Source organism: Rattus norvegicus, chromosome 5 (genome assembly GCF_036323735.1).
Source record: "Rattus norvegicus strain BN/NHsdMcwi chromosome 5, GRCr8, whole genome shotgun sequence".
Taxonomy (NCBI): Eukaryota; Metazoa; Chordata; class Mammalia; order Rodentia; family Muridae; genus Rattus; species Rattus norvegicus.
Genome location: NC_086023.1, coordinates 60,155,129 through 60,177,079, shown reverse-complemented (window position 1 = coordinate 60,177,079; position 21,951 = coordinate 60,155,129). Strand labels below are relative to the sequence as shown.

General features: G+C 43.3%; 1 protein-coding gene and 1 long non-coding RNA gene across 2 annotated transcripts in view; one reads left to right on the top strand and one right to left on the bottom strand.

Annotated features, from left to right (window-relative positions):
• Positions 1-10,218: 10,218 nt before the first annotated feature.
• Positions 10,219-11,097, bottom strand: LOC120102855 (uncharacterized). The gene is made up of 2 exons (XR_005504715.2): positions 10,962-11,097; positions 10,219-10,841 (listed from the first exon to the last, which is right to left on the bottom strand). It is a non-coding gene; the product is annotated as an uncharacterized LOC120102855 (long non-coding RNA).
• The window catches only part of Rig1 (RNA sensor RIG-1), a 48,598-nt gene continuing 37,731 nt past the window's right edge, over positions 11,085-21,951 (top strand). The window contains exons 1-2 of the mRNA NM_001395071.1: positions 11,085-11,321; positions 13,363-13,497. Of these exons, the coding sequence (NP_001382000.1) occupies positions 11,216-11,321; positions 13,363-13,497 (241 nt within the window). The 5' untranslated portion in view covers positions 11,085-11,215. The remainder of the gene's footprint in view (positions 11,322-13,362; positions 13,498-21,951) is intronic.

The following is a 21,951-nucleotide window of genomic DNA, read 5'->3' as shown; positions in this document are numbered from 1 at the left end:
GAGATGAGCAATTAGATTATTCCACCATCCCGTATACACTGGATTGGTGGTGAGAGAGCAGTTTCAGTAGACTTAGAGCAAGTTCATGCTGTAGGAAGGATGCAAAGTTAAGAAGGGAAGAGCGCTGAGTTTAAACTAGGGGTGTTTAAAATCAAGGGTTGATTTGTTTTATGTTTTAAGATAGGTCCCAGAGCCTAGAGGCACAGGTAGTAATCCCAGCTAGTCAAAAGGGCTGAGGCAGAGGGATTGTAAATTCAAATCCTGTCTGGGCGATTTGTGCGGCCTCGTCTGCAGCTGGACTACAGTTCAGTGGTAGGGTGTCTGCATGGCTTGCATAAAGCCCCAAACACAAAACCCTAGGGAGGGAGGGAAATTCTTGAGGTTTGGGGGACAGAACCCTTGAAGTAGGAAAGGTTGAACGCAGGAATAATAAAGCAAAGTGTTTAAGTGACAGAGAACCCACACCTCGGGCAAGTGCAGTAGTCATGGGCTTTCCAAAATGGCACACGGGGCAAAGTGCACAGAGATCTTTGTAGGTAAATAGAACATTGCCTAAAATGTCTCTTCTCTCTGAAATAGGGAAAACAAACAGAACAGTGGGTCAAGAGTGGGACTGGGCTTGAGTGGAGTGCTAAATGCCCTTTAAAGGGGCAAAACTTAAGGGTAAAGAATTGGCGATTAATGTTGAGGTCTACCTGAGGTGGAATATTTCAATTTTAGAACACTAAGATTTGTGATTTCTTTTTTTTATTTATTTACATTTCGAATGTTATCCCCCTTCCCGGTTTCCACAACCTCCCTATCCCTTCTCCCCTTCCCCCTGCCTCTATGAGGGTGCTCCCCCACCCGCCCACCCACTCCTGCCTCAGCACCCTAGCATTCCCCTACCCTGGTACATTGAGCCTCTGCATAACCAAGGGGCTCCCCACCCTCTGATGGCGGATAAGGCCATCCTCTGCTACATATCCAGCTTATGACTTCTTTTAACTGGTAAATGTTTATCAGTGGGAAAAGCAGAAAAGAGTATTAGGAACTTTGGATTCTGACTAATTTTCATTTATTTATGTGCTCTGTCTGCATACATACCTGCATGCCAGAAGGAAGAGGGCATCAGATCCTTTATAGTCATGAGCCACCATGTGGTTGCTGGGAATTGAACTCTGGACCTCTGGAAGAACATCCAGTGCTCTTAACTGCTGAGCCATCTCTCTAGCCACGCCCCACCCCCTTTTTATGGTTGCAGATTGATGCATGTGTGCGGTAAGGGACACGGATGAGATGGTCGAGGGAGCTGCTGTTGAGTTATTGAACCGATGCTCCGGGCTGATTCAGGACAGGAAGTGAAACTATGAGATGTTCAGTATACTTGACCTAATCCCAACCCCAACCCTAACCATATTATGTTCTGGTCCTGTAGTCCAAAGAGAGAAGCTGGGAAGTGTAGTCTTTCATCAGGAAACTGGGCTAGTACCATAGCATCTTACTTAGTCCCTCTTCTACCTTTGTTCCCTTGTACCTTCTTCCTCTAGTCACTTCAATTATTTAAAAAAAGAAAAAGTTGTCCCGTCTTTCAAAATCCTGTGGTGGCGTGTCACTGTATTTAAGACCAAAGCCCCGTGGTCTATGGAAGGCCTGGGGTAGCCTTGGCTGCTCCTCTCTCCCTAGCATTCCACTCTGGCAGCTCCACCTCCTTCCCTTTTGCCAGGTCATGTGCTCCTGCCTCGGGTCTTTGCATTTTCTGTTCACCATGAGTAGAATGTACTCTAAAGAGTTCACGGGGGCTGGGGATTTAGCTCAGTGGTAGAGCGCTTACCTAGGAAGCGCAAGGCCCTGGGTTCGGTCCCCAGCTCCGAAAAAAAGAACAAAAAAAAAAAAAAAAAAAAAAAAGTTCACTTGCTGCCTTCATAAGGTCTTCTCTGACCAAACCGTCTAATAAGTGGAGCCTCCATGACACCACGTTGTAGCACCTGCTTTGTTTCTTCTCACTGCGCTTGTGTGCATCATTTCTGTCCACCTCCCACACTAGAGGGTGAGAGGCTTTTAAGTTTCGTTTCTCTGTCACGGTGGCGCTGGCCTCCAGCCAGATGTTTTTCCTCTCCCTTGACAGTGCCGGCCACTCCGTCATAGCCCGTTCACCGCTGATTCCCTTCTGCTTCTGTCCTTCCCCGTGCTTCATCTTACCGAGGCATTTCCACACCGCGGTACTCATTTCAGACCGGGATTCTAGCACTATAGTACTATAGTACGGCTAGTACTATAGCATCCTACTTAGTCCCTCTTCTACCTTTGTTCCCTCGCATCTTCCTCAGACGGGGATTATAAACAAGTGATTTAGGTGTGCCATCCACCCCTGGCTTAAAATCCTTCACTTGCACTTAAGTTCATGTCTATATTTTCCCACCACCTCTTGCCACCTACTCAGTGCGCAGAGTTCCCGGATCACAAGCACTTATTTCCTTTTTTCCGCCCTTTTGTGAGCTCCGCCCCCACACCTGACACCCACCCCCTCCTTTCTGGGTTTAAATAGTGGAGTCCTTCTCATCCTCGAGGACTCACAGAGCCCTGTCCTGCTCCATTAGGCGTCACCACTGTGATGAACGACTTCTCTTTCCGTCACTTCACATTTGGTAGACGCTCGTTTCTGTTTGTAAACATTTCTTTCTACATCTCTGACGGCCAGATTTTAAGGATGGTTTTTAATTGTGTCTGTGTGGAATGCTTTGATGTGTACTCTAAACGTATCAAAGTAATAAAGCGCAGCCCAAGAGAGGGTCTGAGTTTCAGATCTGTCTTCTCACCATCCTGGGGCACCCCGTTCCCGGCTTGGTCACGTTTTCCCTGGTAATCAGATTACAGCTGTGGTTTTTTTTTTTTTTTTAAATCAAAATTCTTTCAGATTTATTTATTTTATAAATGTGAGTACACTGTAGCTGTCTTCAGACACACCAGAAGAGGGCATCAGATCTCATTACAGATGGTTGCGAGTCACCATGTGGTTGCTGGGATTTGAACTCAGGACCTTGGGAAGAGCAGTCGGTGCTCTTAACCACTGAGCCATCTCTCCAGCCCACAGCTGTGGTTTTGAAAGACCCCCAGAGACCTCACTCAAGTCTAGGGAGGACGAGACCCCCCAAGAACTCACGTAAGACTGTCCTTGCTGTAATCACATGAGGTTTGTAGATAGGAACCAGTGCACTGGGGTCGAGACTCTTATGCACGAAGTGCACTCAGGGGCAGAGGAGTTCGGCCATGAGTAGCTGAGAGGAGGAGTATTTAAAGGAAGAAGCCACAACCCAAGGGGTAGGGATGGTGTCATTGGAAAATGTGGAGAATACCAGTGAAAAATCACAAGAAGCTTCCTGTCTCTCAAGATTGCTCTTAAGATTGTAATCTAACTTTATGCTCAGCTAGTTCCTGGAAGAAGCTTTCTGTTATCTTTACTAGGTCAGGATCACACACTTAGGGCCTTATCTTAAGTCTTTTTATCTAGTTCCTGGGAGAGCAGGCTCAAGAAATGTGACCTTTCCACTTACAGGTAGAGAGCAGGGTCTGGAATTTGAGGTATTTAGGGCTCCTTAGGGGGTGAGATAGCATTTCTAAACTTCGGACTTCTTGGCTGCATTTTTTATTCTTTCAGTTTAATAAACCCATTGCATTCACGGGTACAGCATTTCCCACTGATAGCTTAAAGCAAGACGTATGGTGATCCTTTCTCTTCTTTTGATGCAGGGTCTCACTTGTGCAGCCTGGATGATCTGGAACTCCCTGTGTAGTCCAGGCTGGCCTCAGACTCAGATCTCCCTGCCTCTACCTCCCGAGTTCAGCCACTATGTCCAGCTCCACGTTTACCTTCTAAAAACAGTTCCTGATCGTATTTGTTTCAGTCAGAAAGCCCGGGCCTAATCTAGTGGCATACCCTGCAATCCCAGCACTCATGGAGTTAAAAGCCAGCTTGGACTACAAGGAAAGTTCTAGGCCAATCTGGGCTGCATAGGGACACCCTGTCTCAAACACTTAGGACAAAAAATTTCCACCAGACCTAAGCCACACATGGTGACATGCCTGTAATTGCAGCACTCGGGAAGCTGAACCAAGACAGTCATGAGCTTAAGGCTAGTAAGTCTCAAGTGTGCAAAACAGAAAAGCTACATAAAGGCACTGGAGGAAAAACCCAAAAGAAAGTAGAGAACTGAACCTTTGAGAAATGGGAACTGTGCTGTATAAAAACAGCTGGCTTTCTTTTTTTTTTGAGAGCCTTCTGTTTAAGGCCAGCTCTACAAAGCAAGGTCCAGACATCCAGGGCTACACAGAAGAATGCTGTCACTGTGTTGCAGTAACCTCCCGAATATTGACTAATATGAGTACAAGCTCGCAGATCTACTACCTTACTATCCTATTCCCCAGCTCTGAAATCCCTTATAACTTGCGGTTTCTCCATGCCTTGTCTTCAGCTGCCTCTTCCTTCTCGTCCGACCCCTTCTCTCTCCTCCTCCCATCCAACTTCCCTTCCGCTGCCCAATAAAGTCACCAGAGTCCAGAGTAACTAGGCAGCCATCCTTGGGGCTGCAGAATTAGCATCAAAATAGAGAGAACTCCAGGGCAAACCACAAAATCACTGTAACAACTAATAAATAAGAGTGAGGAAAAGCTCAGAAGGATGAGGGAACCTATGGATGTCTGAGCTGCCACAGAGGACATTCTGAAGGTTGAGGCCTACGGATCCGGAATGACTGGGAAACACTTAGGCCATTTTATGAAGGATCAAGATCCAGACTAAGGGTTGAATTCCCGTCAAGGGCAAAACTGGAACAGAGCTGTCACAATGTGTAAATGAAGTTTCTGGGAGTTCAAAGGGGAGTGCTAATAATTTAGAGAGATGTTAGAACAAAAGGTGACATTCCTAAGATTAAAGGTTGTAGAATCTGGAAATACCATAATTTATCCACAATGCCCTGCATAAAATTAAATGCGAGGGGACACAGAGTCAAGAGAAAGAACAGTAACCCAATAATGGAATTTCCAATCAAGAGTTAAATTTTCCATTACTGTGGATCAGTTGAACTCAGAGGCTTGTGCCTGCTAGGCAAGTGCTCTACCTCAGGGTCACATCCCTCGAATTCTTTTTCCCTTTTGAGACAGAAGTCACTAAATTATTCAGACTGGTCTTAATATTTCCCAAGCAGGCCAAACCATAAGCCTGTCCTGTCAGGCCTGGCTCGGACTTCAAAGATGTTATTAGAAATATATATGTAGGGCTGGAGAGATGGCTCAGCGGTTAAGAGCACTGGCTGCTCTTCCAGGGGTCCTGAGTTCAATTCCCACAACCACGTGGTGGGTCACAACCATCTGTAAGAAACGCATATGTAATGCTGGGCACAGTGGTGCACACCTTTAACTGCAGCACTTGGGAAGCAGAGGCAGGTAGAACTCTGAGTTTGAGGCCAGCCTGATCTACATAATGCTAGGACAGCCAGAGCTGCATAGTGAGACCCTGGCTACCAAAAAACAAAACCAAAAACCAAACATATGTAAACAAAAAAACAAACAAACAAACAAAAAGTTTACAATGAGCAGAGAGAAGTTTTAAGTCCTGAAAATGAAGCAGCAGGGAGGAAGCACAGCTGAAATCCTAGGACTATTAAAAATGTCAGAAAGGAAATGAAAAGTGAAACAGCCCTCCTCGACTACAGACTTGAGAAGCAGAAGGCATGATGAAGTCGGGAGGAAGCCAGTGAACTCCAGCAATGAGCGAGCACCTAGACTGGAAGCAGGTCAGGACACAGGAAAGATGGCAGGAAAGGACAGCAGACTGCTTCTATCTGTCCTGTCTTACACCACATGGAAGGGTTGTTTCTGATGGCAGCCCATAGGAGGGGGTGGCAAGAAGGTGGAATTTTGTGGCTATAAGGATCTCTTACCTGACAATGCACAGTATCACTTCCAAGTGAACTATATAAAGTAGGATGTATAGTGTAATCTTTGGCGCAACCACTAAGTAAGACATATATGTACACAGACATAGATGTATGAAAAGGGATATATGATTAAAAGGTGAAAGGTAAAAAATTATATTTGAATAATGCAAATCAAAGAAATGAAGAATAAAATCAGGTACAACAATCAGCAGAATAAAAACTTTAAAGCCATACCAATAATTAAACGTAACTGGGCTTGCTGTTTCAATTAAGTGGCAAAGATCGCTATAATGAGTAGGAAGTGATGCCCAGCTGGGTATACAGACTGGATCAACACCTTTCATATAAGCAGAGGAAGGAAACAGATAGAGTAGAAAAAGTATGGCATGCAAAAATAAGCACAGAAAGCGGGTATGGCTATAAAAATATCACAGCGCAGACTTTGATGCAAGACCTTTTGAGACGACATAAAACATAACTTGTCAAAACCAGGGAGTAGTCCCAAGTGTGGAAGTGTCTAGTAACAGTTCCAGTGTTTGTGAAACACTGGCTGATCCAACAAAGGGACCCATGAAAACACAGTGATAGTTGGAGATTTCAACATTCTCCTCTCTGTATTTGATAGAGCTAGGAGACAGGGTATTATTATTAAGACTGTAGCAGATGTGGGCGTCATTATAAACCAAAGTAGTAGTTTAATTGACATAATAAATCACTGTGCCTTAAAGCTACACAATACTTGCCCGTTCCTTTTATTCGTGCTTAAGCAGTGCGGGTTCATGATGTGTTCCTGCATATAGTACCCAACGGTGTCCTTCTCAGGAACATCGTCTCATGTTCCTGAGACAGTCTCTCTTCTTTCTGGCTTGGAGATCACCAATTAGGGGTAGATGGGATGAACCGAGCCGCAGAAATCCTCCTCAATGCTGTGTTTACAAGCATGTCTAAACTGGTGTTCTTATGTGGGCTCAGGGGATAAAACTCGGTTCCTCACGCTTGTGTGGCAAACACCTTATCTGCTGAACCATATTCCCAAGCCCTGGTTCTTTTATGTTTAACTGCCACCTGGGATGTATTTCAAAATATCTTATATGCTCAGGCCCTAAGCAAGTTTCACTAAATTTCAAAAGGCTAATATTGCAGTGTCTGTCACCACAGCAGGTCAGAATCAGAAGTGAGTACCATGAAGCTATTTAGGAAGATTCCTAGCATACTTATTTAGAGATCAAGGAAGAGTTCACAGGAATACTAGAAACTTGCAAATGGAATGTCAGGAAAACAGCATTGTGGAATGCTCCAGATTCTCATCTGAAAAGGGGAAACTCGGGGTGACTCGCATGCTTTCATGCAGGGACAACTTTATAAAATAAGTAATTCAGAATCCTATTTTAAGAAGCTACTACAAAAGCACTCTGGAGGCAAAGGCAGGTGGATCTCTGGGTTCGAGGCCACCCTGGTCTACCAATCGAATTTCAGAATAGTCAGGGCTACACAGAGAAGCTTGTACGAGAATGGGAAAAAAATAGCAAGTGCATAAGAAACAGTGATATTGACAGCAGAATCAATAAAATCGAAAAGGGAATGATAAGGAAGAAATGTATCAGTAAAAGCTGGTTCTGTGAAACAAAAGTAACATTGATTAATGTCTAGCAAGGATGTGTTGTTTTTTTAAAGGTTTAAAAAAGAATTAAGGAATATCATGGACAAGTTATACCACTACTTCAGCAATTTGGAATAACAGGTCAGATGTATTGTGCAGGAAGATTCCTGGGGCATGCTACATTTTTAACCTGGTTATTTCAACTGACAGTGAGGCGTGAGTTGGCCATCTCCAAACTAGAAGTGCTTCAGAGTTTGGCAGGAAGGTGTTGGTGGAAAAAAAACAGTTCTTTTGTTTTGTTTGTTGTTTGCTTTTTGTCTTTACTGTTTTGTCTTGCTTTTGTAGTTGAATCCACAAAAGAAGCAAATTTGTTTGATTGGTTATGGTTTAGGCCATGACCTTTTCTAGACTTTCCTGGGGAGCAGTTCAAGAGGAAGAATGCTCAGTGGCTGCCCGTGACTGGCTGCTCTTGTCCTCTTCTCTGTTTCTATGGTTTCTTTTCTGGGTCTTAGAATTGCCCCAATCTAATAGATTCTCATTATGTCAGCATTTGAAAAAAAATCACAATTTCCCAACGTCCATTCAAGATGAAGTATGAATAGCCTCGTATGAAGTAAGGAAATAGAATCCAAACAGATATGACTAACACGATCCCCAGCTCAAATGGTCTATGGGTGAATTCTGTTATTATTTAAGGAGAAAAGATGCTGCTAGTACATAGACTGTTATGATTCTAGCACAAAAAGCATTACAAGAAAATTGCAGGCCAATAACCTTTGAGCACAGATCCCCCCCCCCTTTCAAAATAACCAATTATATGAAAATACTAGCACATTGAATCCACAAGTAGGTGAAAAGGATGATATGTCATCACCAAGAGATTGTTGCAGGAACTTTAGGCCAATTTAGCCTTCACAAGTCAACCAATGAGACAAGCCTGTTAGCACAGTCCTGTAATCCCAGCGGCCTAGAGGCAGAAGCAGGAGGAACAGTTCAAAAGCCATCTTTGACTACATCTTGAGTTCTAGACCAGTTTAGGCTACATAGGATCCTATCCCAAACAAAACAAAAGAAAGTCAATCTATAAAAATCGGCATGTCCACAAAATACATGATCACTGCAATAGATGTGGGAAAAGACATTTGAAAAACATTCAAAAACTCATTCATGGAAAAAAACAAAACAAAACAAAACTTAAAAAGTAGAAAGAAAGAGTGCCATTAATCTGACAGAGAGCAAATGTCAGTTTTTGTCAACTTGGGAAACCTAGACTGACTCACCTCAGCTGAGAAATGGCCTCCAGCAGACTGGACTCTGTGCCAGTCTTTCTTAACCATGGGACCGCCCATCACTCAGGAGCACTGCTAACTACTCCTAGCCAGGTTGTCCTGGGCTGTGTCAGAAAGGAAGCTGAGCTGGTGTGAAACCAAAACGGGCGCTACACTGTTGTTCAGAAGCCACATTGTTACACTTTGTTAGCTATTAAGTCTCTGTTCTTTACAAGAATAAGTTTCTGGCCCGAGCAGGGTAGTCCTGTCACAGGCCTTAATCCCAGCACTCGGGAGGCAGAGGTAGGTGGATCTAAAGCCTTGAGTTTTTCCTGCCTTGGCTTCCCCTGATGATGGACTTGAAAACTGGAGGCCAAATAAACCCATTCAGTCAGTGTTTTGTCACTGCAACGGAACGCAAGCCACACCCACATCTGATATCACAGTCAAAGCGAAGTGCTGATTGTTTCCCACCAAGATCAGTGGTGAAGTCTGTCAATTCTCGTCACCGTTTTCTATTAGAGGCATTAGGTTGACAAGGTAAGGTAAGGAAACAAAAGGCATAAAGACTGGGGAAACATGAGGAATGGAAATTAATAAAAGTCATAACATCATGGCAGGAAGAAGACTATTCACAGGTGACATGATTGCCTACCAGAAAAGCTTAAGAAATCTACAGAAGTTACTAGAGCTAATAAGTGAATTTAGCAGTGTACCATGATACAAAGTCAACAATCAAAACCCACTTGTATTTCTGTAGGGTAGCAACAACTTGAAAATAAAAATTTAAGAACAATTCCATTTACCTGTGTATTAAAGAACATAAATAAAGTTAATGTGACATATACAAGATTTGTGGGCTGGAGAGAGATGGCTCAGTGGTTAAGAGCACTGACTGCTCTTCCAGAGGCCCTGAGTTCAATTCCCAGCAAACACATAGTGGCTCACAACCATGTAATAAAATCCAGTGTCCTCTTCTGGTGTGCATGAAGACAGCTACAATGTACTTATAAATAAATCATATATATATATATATATATATATCTCAGGAAATAGAAACAGATGGAAGAGAGAAACAGATCTACACATGTAAAGTCAGTTTCTCTCTCTCTCTCTCTCTCTCTCTCTCTCTCTCTCTCTTCCTGATAAAGGTTCCAAGGTAATTCAGGGGAGGAAGGACAGGTTTTCAGCATATGTGGGAGTACAATTAGAAGTCTGGGAAAAGGTGGTTTAGTCTTCTGTGTAAAAAATTAATTTGAAAAAGCCATAGAACCAAGAGTAAAACAAAAAGTAAAATCACTCTAAAAGAAGCGTTGAATAACTTCCAGAGCTGGTGTGCTGGATACTTTTAGGTCAATTTGACACAAACCAAAGTCGTCAGAGAGGAGGGACCCTCAATAAAGAAAACCATAAGATTGGCCTGTACGCAGTCCTGTAGGGCATTTAAAAAAATTTTTTTTATTGTTCTTTTTTTTTTTAAACGTATTTACTTTACATCCCACTTATTGCTCCCCTCCTGGTCACTTCATGCCCCCTCCCCTACTCCTCTGAGCGGTTGGGGGCCCCACTGACTATCCCCTGACCCTGGCATATCAAGTCTCTGCAGTGCTAGGTGCATTCTTTCCCCACTGAGGAGGCCAAGGCACCGCAGCTAGAAGAAACAAATTACACAAACAGACAACAGCTTTTGGGATAGCCCCCGCTCCAGTTGTTTGTGACCCACATAAAGACTAAACTCACATCCGCTACAAATGTGCTGGGAGGCCTAGGTCCAGCCGGTGTATGCTCTTTGGTTGGTGGTTCAGTCTCTGGGAGCCCTAAGGATCCAAGTTTGTTGACTCCTGTTGGTCTTCCTTTGGAGTTCCTGTCCCCTTCGGGGGCCACAATCTTTCCCTCAACTCTTCTATAAGGCCTGATATTGGTGCGACGACGGTGGCACCACCAGATCTTTAGTCCCAGCACTTGGGAGGCTGAAGCAGGCGGGATTGGAGCTCTGTGGTTTGAGGCAGCCAGTCTACAGATGGAGTTCCAGGACAGTCAAGGCTACATGGAGAAACCCTTCCCGGGAGGGGAAAAAAAGGTTAAAGATTACTGTACGACCCAGCTAATTCGCGGAAGAGGTAACGGGTGATTCTGTTTTTCGAAACTCACTGAATTGTGCACTTCAATTGTGCTCACCTTACACCACGCCAAAAGCTGCGCCCAAACTTCAAGGCAGTTCCCAAGGTACTTCTAGGTCCCACCGGATCAGTGGCTCTCTAGGATCAGAAACGAAACTGGATCCCCGCCCCCCAGCGCCCCGAGGCAGTTTCGGTTTCCTTGCGCCCGCCGGTGCTGCTTCAGCTGCTGGACTCTCTGGAAAGTCCTCACCGCGTTCATCCCGGGCGGATTTGGGGGAGCCAGGGCGCTCATAGATCGCGGGGAGCCACAGAATGACCGCAGAGCAGCGGCAGAATCTGCAAGCATTCAGAGACTATATCAAGAAGATTCTGGACCCCACCTACATCCTCAGCTATATGAGTTCCTGGCTCCGGGATGGTGAGTGGTCCCCAACTGGGGCTCTCAGGCTCTCCACCTTAGGGAGGGGAAATACTCAGATAAAAAACAACTGGAGGCCCTGCCCACCCTTCCACCCCCCGCGCGCCCCTCCCCCGCTTTCTTTAAGCCAATTTGGGTAACTATCCTAGAAATGTATGTGAGACTCCCGGGCCATTTTAAGAGTAGACAGCATCCTGATTTGATTGATAGTCAGGAACAAAGTTCCTGCAAGGTGCCACTCTTATTTATTTTCAAAGCTGAGGAAATAGACTGTTTCTCTTATTTACACCTAGACTGCTGTGTGCCTCCCATAGTCCTGTCACGAGAGATTGAGAAATAAGAATGCGCCGGTCCTCCTTAGACTCCTGTACAGAGCAAAGAGCAAGGCTTTGGGCCAGGGCCAAAGGTGGAGGTGAGGGCCACATGAAGCAAGAGGACTGACATGCACACAATTCTGTCAAAAGACGTTGCTGCCCGGAAGTCCGTGGAGGAAAACTTTCCCCGGACTCCCGGTGTTTAGAGTTTAACACAGCCGTTCACCTCTAGCTTTGGGGACTTGATTGGTAGATATTAGACTCTTTGTTAAGTTGCACTGGGTGCTTCTATCTGAATGAACACACTTCCCCCACTCCGACCCCACCCCAAGGGAGGGGGTGTTTGTAGTGGTGACAGAGGACTTTTGGCAGCTACTTTTTATTTTGCAAGTTAAAGGCTAGATGTTTCTTTTTGCAAGTTAAAGCCTAGATGTCTTTCCTGGTGTTAGACCCGGGTGGAAACTGCAGGTTATTTCTGATGCCCTTTTGTTCCGATGCCTAACAGGCTATACAGTGAGGAGTAAAAGAACACTACCCAGGGGTCCCAGCGCCCCCTTGTGCTAGAGAGAAGCAGAAAAAACACTAATAACTGGAGGGGGCTTGAAGAGAGGAAACTGACCCAAGGCATCCCTTAGCACCAGGGTCACTTGCCTTCCGGTCCTTCAATCTTATCTTCCGCCTCTTTACCTGTCCCTCTCTGGATGGTTTCCCTCCCTCCTGGAAATGATACCCTGTTCTGCTTTCTTACAACATGCGTTCCATCACACTCTCCCCCTCCCCCATGTAAGGTATCATCCTTCCCTCTCAGGGTGCTGGTTTTAGTCTCATGAATTTTAGGGTTTGTTTGTTTAGTTCTGTGAAGATGTAAATATTGAGATTTTTAAATTGTGGATTATATTGAATTTATAGATTTTTCTTGGCACTAGAGCGCTTTGCTTTGTATTAATTTTACCCATCTTGGGAGATCTTTCCATCTTCTAGTGTCTTCAAGAAATTGCCCCCCCTCCCCCATTGTCTTTGAAGTTTGCATAGTCGTGATCTTCCACCACTTTGGTTAGGGTTTGTTGTTTATGGTTTGTGTGTTTGTTAGAAACTTGTGAATAGAATGCCCTGTTTCCCCGAAGTCTTTCTCGGCCAGGCCAGGTTGTTATTGGTATGTAATAAGCGATTACTGGTTTCTGTACGTTTACTTTGAACCCTGCCTCTTTGTTGAAACTTTTTATGAGGGTTAAGAGTTCGTGGTAGAGTCTTTGGGGGTCTTTATAGGATTACATAGGAACCACTTTCCTGCTGTGTTTCTTAAACTCTGTTGGCAGAAATCGGAATGAAAGACCACAAATGTACTTTACGTAATTCAAAGGAATTCAAAGTGCTTGCTGCGTCCGCTATCCTCCTTACTGATGCCATGGGGCGTTCGTTCCCACACTCACCCTCTTACTCCGGCAGCTGCTTCAGGGTTTCGAAGGAGAGAAAGCCTTTCTCCCTCCACTGTGACACCCTCCACTGTGACTTCTGCTTACTGTGGAGAACTTGAGTGCAGGGTGGGAGAGTGAGTAGACGGATGAGTGGAGTCTGCTGCTTCTCCAAAGGACCTCTGGTTCTATGACTTGTTATGACTCCCCCTGGGAAGGGCTTGTCCAGCTCCCCCTGGGAAGGGCTGGTCTGCTCTATCTTCCTGTGACTGGTGCTTCTGCAGGCTGCTCACTTGTCCTTGCTTCTGTTCGCAGATGAGGTGCAGTGCATTCAGGCCGAGAAGAACAACAAGGGCCCAATAGAGGCCGCCTCACTGTTCCTCCGGTACCTGTTGGAGCTGCAGACAGAGGGCTGGTTCCGGGCCTTTTTGGATGCCCTGTACCATGCAGGTTGGTTCCTCCTCTTTCCTCCCAAGTCAGAGTACTTCACTCTGCTGTGTCAGAATGCTGAGAGGAGAAGAGGTATTCATCTTGTGGCATCTGTGTGTGGCTCATGCCTCATCGTTTAAGGAAATGTAAAGACTGTTTGGAAGCAGATGAGAGAATGGTCTATACCAGGAACAGCCAGAGCAACCTACAGAGTTGTAACTAATAGGAGAGGTGGCAGTATTACCAGCACGCCAGTTTTATAGTGTTTACACAGTACTCCGTTATCCTGCAGTGAAGCTTGTGACCTTGTCTATAAATGACTACCTAGCTGAATTGTAGTCATGCATTATTTAAATTTGATAGCAGAAACTATAATAGTTATAAAGTTCCACGTGAGTCAAACTAAACATATAGATAAGGAAACTAATGCCACGTGACTATTTAGACAAAAACCAAAGGAGTGATACGTTAAACAGTATATTCTGGTGAAGGGACAGAGGGGTGGGAAACAGAAGGTGTACACAGTACTGGAATAGTCTAATTCTTTAGGGTTTATGTTTGTCTGGTTTTTGTATTTATGAGACGGTGTCTCTCTGTATAGACCAGGCTGTCCTTGAACTCAAAGATCTGCAGGTGCCGGTATTAAAGGCATTCAACAGCACCACAGCCTGGGAGATTCTAATTCTTAAAGGAAGAGCTGACTCACACTGGACTCTAACTGTGTTGTGTGTTCTTTGGTCTCTGAGGTCCATAGCGTGTGGAGTCAGTTTTATGTAGCTGAATGACATCATAGACATGTCAACTTCCTCTTCTCTGTATGTGAGAAAAGGAAGGCCCGGGAGATGCTTTGTTGAGGTCACACTGCTACTTCGCAGAAATGCTGGAGGTAGAACCTGGGTCTCCTGAGACTGATTCTGTGTGGGGGTGAGTTGCTACACGGACATTGGAAGGGTGGAAGTGGAACATTAATTACCCTTCAACACCCAGTCAGTTAGTTACTACTTAGTGTTAAGGCCTAGGTAAAAATTTAAGGCCTAGGTAACTGTTATCTAGACGGCCTGCCATTGTAAGGAAACTTCCTCACATGTTTCTGCTGTTACTAGGAAACCTTCTAATGCCAAGACTGATGACATAGTCTCTTATGTTCTGTGCCCTTGGATAGAAGTCAGTAGAACTGTTTTGTGTAGTTACCCACAGTAAGCCAGGACCTGAACCAACCGCCCAACAGCACTTCCTGTACCTGTGTATAAGCTTTTGTGGTGTAAGCTGCCCATAGGATAGACTCCAATATAAGAGGGACAAACTAGATGGGATATGACTTCAATTTTGAGTAGTGGTCCAGTAAAGCTTAAGTTCCCTAGGCCTCCCTGGGAACTGACATCTTACCTGGCAGAAAGAGACATGTACACGGGTAACTGACACCCTGGTTGGAAAGTTTAGACATGAATGTTAGACAAGTCCCATCCTGGTAGACAAGTTAAGACATGAATACTAGACAAGGCAAGTCCCCTGTCACAGTTGAATACCCCAGTCAATGGGAACAGGAAAAAGTGTACATCAAAGACATATTCCTAAGGAAATCCCCTATCCCTGAATCCTGATTGGTTGAATAACTTGGCACAGGTGATTTGGAGTTGGGGCTTAAAAAACCCGGTAGGACCTTAACTCGGTGTCATGGTTCAGTTCCTGAATCTGGACCGTGGCCCTGGTTGACCAGTCCTGAGGCGTATGCTCAGTAAACTCTCCTTGTCTGACCGAGATGGGTCCCTGTGGTTTGTGAGACCGTTCCTGGACCCTACGCTTAGGTGATTACATTTCTTGCCTCTCTGTCACTCCAGCTTACTCACTGGTGAAGGAAGACAAGACTTTTCTTCAGAGTTACAAACAGTGAGCGAGGAAATGTGAAAACGTAGGCCCAGTGTATGCAAGGAACACTAAAGAAAAGAAAGCCACCGGGCTCCTCTTTTTGAAGTGGACTGTTTAACCGACAAAGAAAATTTGTCAGCTGGCTGTGGAGGAGCACACCTTTAATCCCAGCTCCAGGGAGGCAGAGGCAGGCAGATCACTGTGAGTTCCACCAGTCATGGCTGGCCTCTCCACTACAAGATAGAGCTATCACATTCGTACACACGTGTATTGAGTTAACACGATATTGTTAGAGCAAACACACTGCCTTTCTCGGGTGCTGCTCTCCCTCGGGAAGCCACACATTGTCAGTGTGATGGCAGCAGTTGTATAAAACACAAATGCCTTTTTTTTTTTAAAATTAGGTGAAAGGGTTTAATGCCATTTATTATAAAACTTGGTTCTCTGCTATTTCCAGGATTAGTAGTTGACTTACTGTCTCTATTTCCTGCCTCATGGACCATCATTGTGACATATCATCTAGTTTGCGTCTCAGTGATACATGCTTATCTTACCAGTTTATTTAGTGTTAAAGGTTGTGTGTGTGTGTGTGTGTGTGTGTGTGTGTGTGTGTGTGTGTGTCTGTATCTGTGTGTGTCTGTGTCTGACAGTGCGCATGCGTTTGTGAGACCAGGCATTCCCCTGGAGCTGGACTTACTGGCAGTTGAGTCTCTGATGTGAGTGCTGGGATCTGACCCGTCTTCTGCAGGAACACTATACTTCACTTGCTAAGCCACCGCCTCAGCCCTTACCTAACCGCTTCAAATGACCCAGCAGGGGATAAAGAGAAAAGTACAAACAGTTGAAGGAATTAAAAATGGAAATAGAAGCAATCAAGAAAGAACACATGGAAACAACCCTGGATATAGAAAACCAAAAGAAGAGACAAGGAGCTGTAGATACAAGCTTCACCAACAGAATACAAGAGATGGAAGAGAGAATCTCAGGAGCAGAAGATTCCATAGAAATCATTGTCTCAACTGTCAAAGATAATGTAAAGCGGAAAAAGCTACTGGCCCAAAACATACAGGAAATCCAGGACTCAATGAGAAGATCAAACCTAAGGATAATAGGTATAGAAGAGAGTGAAGACTCCCAGCTCAAAGGACCAGTAAATATCTTCAACAAAATCATAGAAGAAAACTTCCCTAACCTAAAAAAAGAGATACCCATAGACATACAAGAAGCCTACAGAACTCCAAATAGATTGGACCAGAAAAGAAACACCTCCCGTCACATAATTGTCAAAACACCAAACGCACAAAATAAAGAAAGAATATTAAAAGCAGTAAGGGAAAAAGGTCAAGTAACATATAAAGGCAGACCTATCAGAATCACACCAGACTTCTCGCCAGAAACTATGAAGGCCAGAAGATCCTGGACTGATGTCATACAAACCCTAAGAGAACACAAATGCCAGCCCAGGTTACTGTATCCAGCAAAACTCTCAATTAACATTGATGGAGAAACCAAGATATTTCATGACAAAACCAAATTTACACAATATCTTTCTACAAATCCAGCACTACAAAGGATAATAAATGGTAAAGCCCAACATAAGGAGGCAAGCTATAATCTAGAAGAAGCAAGAAACTAATCGTCTTGGCAACAAAACAAAGAGAATGAAAGCACACAAACATAACCTCACATCCAAATATGAATATAACGGGAAGCAATAATCACTATTCCTTAATATCTCTCAATATCAATGGCCTCAACTCCCCAATAAAAAGACATAGATTAACAAACTGGATATGCAACGAGGACCCTGCATTCTGCTGCCTACAGGAAACACACCTCAGAGACAAAGACAGACACTACCTCAGAGTGAAAGGCTGGAAAACAACTTTCCAAGCAAATGGTCAGAAGAAGCAAGCTGGAGTAGCCATTCTAATATCAAATAAAATCAATTTCCAACTAAAAGTCATCAAAAAAGATAAGGAAGGACACTTCATATTCATCAAAGGAAAAATCCACCAAGATGAACTCTCAATCCTAAATATCTATGCCCCAAATACAAGGGCACCTACATACGTAAAAGAAACCTTACTAAAGCTCAAAACACACATTGCACCTCACACAATAATAGTGGGAGATTTCAACACCCCACTCTCATCAATGGACAGATCATGGAAACAGAAATTAAACAGTGATGTCGACAGACTAAGAGAAGTCATGAGCCAAATGGACTTAACGGATATTTATAGAACATTCTATCCTAAAGCAAAAGGATATACCTTCTTCTCAGCTCCTCGTGGTACTTTCTCCAAAATTGACCATATAATTGGTCAAAAAACGGGCCTCAACAGGTACAGAAAGATAGAAATAATCCCATGCGTGCTATCGGACCACCACGGCCTAAAACTGGTCTTCAATAACAATAAGGGAAGAATGCCCACATATACGTGGAAATTGAACAATGCTCTACTCAATGATAACCTGGTCAAGGAAGAAATAAAGAAAGAAATTAAAAACTTTTTAGAATTTAATGAAAATGAAGGTACAACATACCCAAACTTATGGGACACAATGAAAGCTGTGCTAAGAGGAAAACTCATAGCGCTGAGTGCCTGCAGAAAGAAACAGGAAAGAGCATATGTCAGCAGCTTGACAGCACACCTAAAAGCTCTAGAACAAAAAGAAGCAAATACACCCAGGAGGAGTAAAAGGCAGGAAATAATCAAACTCAGAGCTGAAATCAACCAAGTAGAAACAAAAAGGACCATAGAAAGAATCAACAGAACCAAAAGTTGGTTCTTTGAGAAAATCAACAAGATAGATAAACCCTTAGCCAGACTAACGAGAGGACACAGAGAGTGCGTCCAAATTAACAAAATCAGAAATGAAAAGGGAGACATAACTACAGATTCAGAGGAAATTCAAAAAATCATCAGATCTTACTATAAAAACCTATATTCAACAAAACTTGAAAATCTTCAGGAAATGGACAATTTCCTAGACAGATACCAGGTATCGAAGTTAAATCAGGAACAGATAAACCAGTTAAACAACCCCATAACTCCTAAGGAAATAGAAGCAGTCATTAAAGATCTCCCAACCAAAAAGAGCCCAGGTCCAGTGCAGAATTCTATCAAACCTTCATAGAAGACCTCATACCAATATTATCCAAACTATTCCACAAAATTGAAACAGATGGAGCCCTACCGAATTCCTTCTACGAAGCCACAATTACTCTTATACCTAAACCACACAAAGACACAACAAAGAAAGAGAACTTCAGACCAATTTCCCTTATGAATATCGACGCAAAAATACTCAATAAAATTCTGGCAAACCGAATTCAAGAGCACATCAAAACAATCATCCACCATGATCAAGTAGGCTTCATCCCAGGCATGCAGGGATGGTTTAATATACGGAAAACCATCAACGTGATCCATTATATAAACAAACTGAAAGAACAGAACCACATGATCATTTCATTAGATGCTGAGAAAGCATTTGACAAAATTCAACACCCCTTCATGATAAAAGTCCTGGAAAGAATAGGAATTCAAGGCCCATACCTAAACATAGTAAAAGCCATATACAGCAAACCAGTTGCTAACATTAAACTAAATGGAGAGAAACTTGAAGCAATCCCACTAAAATCAGGGACTAGACAAGGCTGCCCACTCTCTCCCTACTTATTCAATATAGTTCTTGAAGTTCTAGCCAGAGCAATCAGACAACAAAAGGAGATCAAGGGGATACAGATTGGAAAAGAAGAGGTCAAAATGTCACTATTTGCAGATGACATGATAGTATATTTAAGTGATCCCAAAAGTTCCACCAGAGAACTACTAAAGCTGATAAACAACTTCAGCAAAGTGGCTGGGTATAAAATTAACTCAAATAAATCAGTTGCCTTCCTCTATACAGAAGAGAAACAAGCCGAGAAAGAAATTAGGGAAACGACACCCTTCATAATAGACACAAATAATATAAAGTACCTCGGTGTGACTTTAACCAAGCAAGTAGAAGATCTGTACAATAAGAACTTCAAGACACTGAGGAAAGAAATTGAAGAAGACCTCAGAAGATGGAAAGATCTCCCATGCTCATGGATTGGCAGGATTAATATAGTAAAAATGGCCATTTTACCAAAAGCAATCTACAGATTCAATGCAATCCCCATCAAAATACCAATCCAATTCTTCAAAGAGTTAGACAGAACAATTTGCAAATTCATCTGGAATAACAAAAAACCCAGGATAGCTAAAGCTATCCTCAACAATAAAAGGACTTCAGGGGGAATCACTATCCCTGAACTCAAGCAGTATTACAGAGCAATAGTGATAAAAACTGTATGGTATTGGTACAGAGACAGACAGATAGACCAATGGAATAGAATTGAAGACCCAGAAATGAACCCACACACCTATGGTCACTTGATTTTTGACAAAGGAGCCAAAACCATCCAATGGAAAAAAGATAGCATTTTCAGCAAATGGTGCTGGTTCAACTGGAGGGCAACATGTAGAAGAATGCAGATCGATCCATCCTTATCACCCTGTACAAAGCTTAAGTCCAAGTGGATCAAGGACCTCCACATCAAACCAGACACACTCAAACAAATAGAAGAAAAACTAGGGAAGCATCTGGAACACATGGGCACTGGAAAAAATTTCCTGAACAAAACACCAATGGCTTATGCTCTAAGATCAAGAATCGACAAATGGGATCTCATAAAACTGCAAAGCTTCTGTAAGGCAAAGGACACTGTGGTTAGGACAAAACGGCAACCAACAGATTGGGAAAAGATCTTTACCAATCCTACAACAGATAGAGGCCTTATATCCAAAATATACAAAGAACTCAAGAAGTTAGCCCGCAGGGAAACAAATAACCCTATCAAAAAATGGGGTTCAGAGCTAAACAAAGAATTCACAGCTGAGGAATGCCGAATGGCTGAGAAACACCTAAAGAAATGTTCAACATCTTTAGTCATAAGGGAAATGCAAATCAAAACAATCCTGAGATTTCACCTCACACCAGTGAGAATGGCTAAGATCAAAAACTCAGGTGACAGCAGATGCTGGCGAGGATGTGGAGAAAGAGGAACACTCCTCCATTGTTGGTGGGATTGCAGACTGGTAAAACCATTCTGGAAATCAGTCTGGAGGTTCCTCAGAAAATTGGACATTGAACTGCCTGAGGATCCAGCTATACCTCTCTTGGGCATATACCCAAAAATGCCTCAACATATAAAAGAGACACGTGCTCCACTATGTTCATCGCAGCCTTATTTATAATAGCCAGAAACTGGAAAGAACCCAGATGCCCTTCAACAGAGGAATGGATACAGAAAATGTGGTACATCTACACAATGGAATATTACTCAGCTATCAAAAACATAAGGAAGGGGAGGGGGGAGGGGGATGTTTGCCCGGAAACCGGGAAAGGGAATAACACTTGAAATGTATATAAGAAATACTCAAGTTAATAAAAAAAAAAAAAAAAAAGAGAAAAGTAAACCCAGCTTTTGCTTATTTCCCTCATCTCTTACTAGCCCCATCGGAGAAGCAGTTGTTTTCCTTGGGGGTAGGGGGAAGGCTCTAACTAACCTGAGTATTATATTTAAGACCTTGTCTCCCAAGTAAAAGTGGCACAGCTAACTTTCACTGTGAAGTTACATGAGGTTTACTAGGAAAAGTCTCAAGTTTAGGCAAGAAAGGGAATTTTAAAATGTCTGTCTTGGAGCATAAGTGGTGGAATACACTTCTCTTTGCAGATGGGGTGCTTTGTGTGCACAACCCTAAGAGTTTCGTAAAGGAATGGTTCACACTAATTAATTCAGAAAAGGCTCAGCATATAAAATCGGTATCTTCTAGATAGGTTGCCAGTTTAAGTATTAACGAATAATGCAAAAAGATTTTAATAAAGTGATTCCTTTTATAACAGCACTGAGAACTTTAAATAAAGTTAGGGATAAGCCCAGCTAAGCAGGGGAAAGACCTGTGACCTGAAAACCATAAACTACTTCTGAAAGGAACCTTAGGGACGCAGACATGAATGACACCTTACACTCCTGTGTTGGAAGCTGGACCCACCGCTCAGATGTAAATGTTTGCGTTGCTGAGTTGGCTCAGCCGTTAAGAGCATTGTCAAACGGTGGTGGGAGGGCTGTTTATTAAACAGGAATAGGACATTTTACTCTGAAACTCATATGCAATCTCAGTATTGCATGGCCAAAGTACATGGCCAAAGTATTGAAAAGAAAAACACTTGGAAACCTTGGGGAACTTATACTTCCCGGTTTCAAAACATGTCACAGAGCTACAGTAATCAAAACAGTACGGGACAGTCATAAAGCCAGATAAATAGACCACTAGCCCAGAAGTAAACTCTGAGGGATGTGGCCAAAGGTTCTTCAACAGGAGTACCATGACCACCCAAAAGGGGGAAAACCAGCCTCTTCAATATGAAAATACATTGGGGTAAGTGGTTATACATACAGGAATGAGTTAGGCATTAGGCATAACTGTGTGCTGTGGTTTAAATTTGAAATGTCCCCATCGAACTGATGTTTTGAGTGGTCTCCAGCTTGTGGATTTTTAGGAGGCAGAG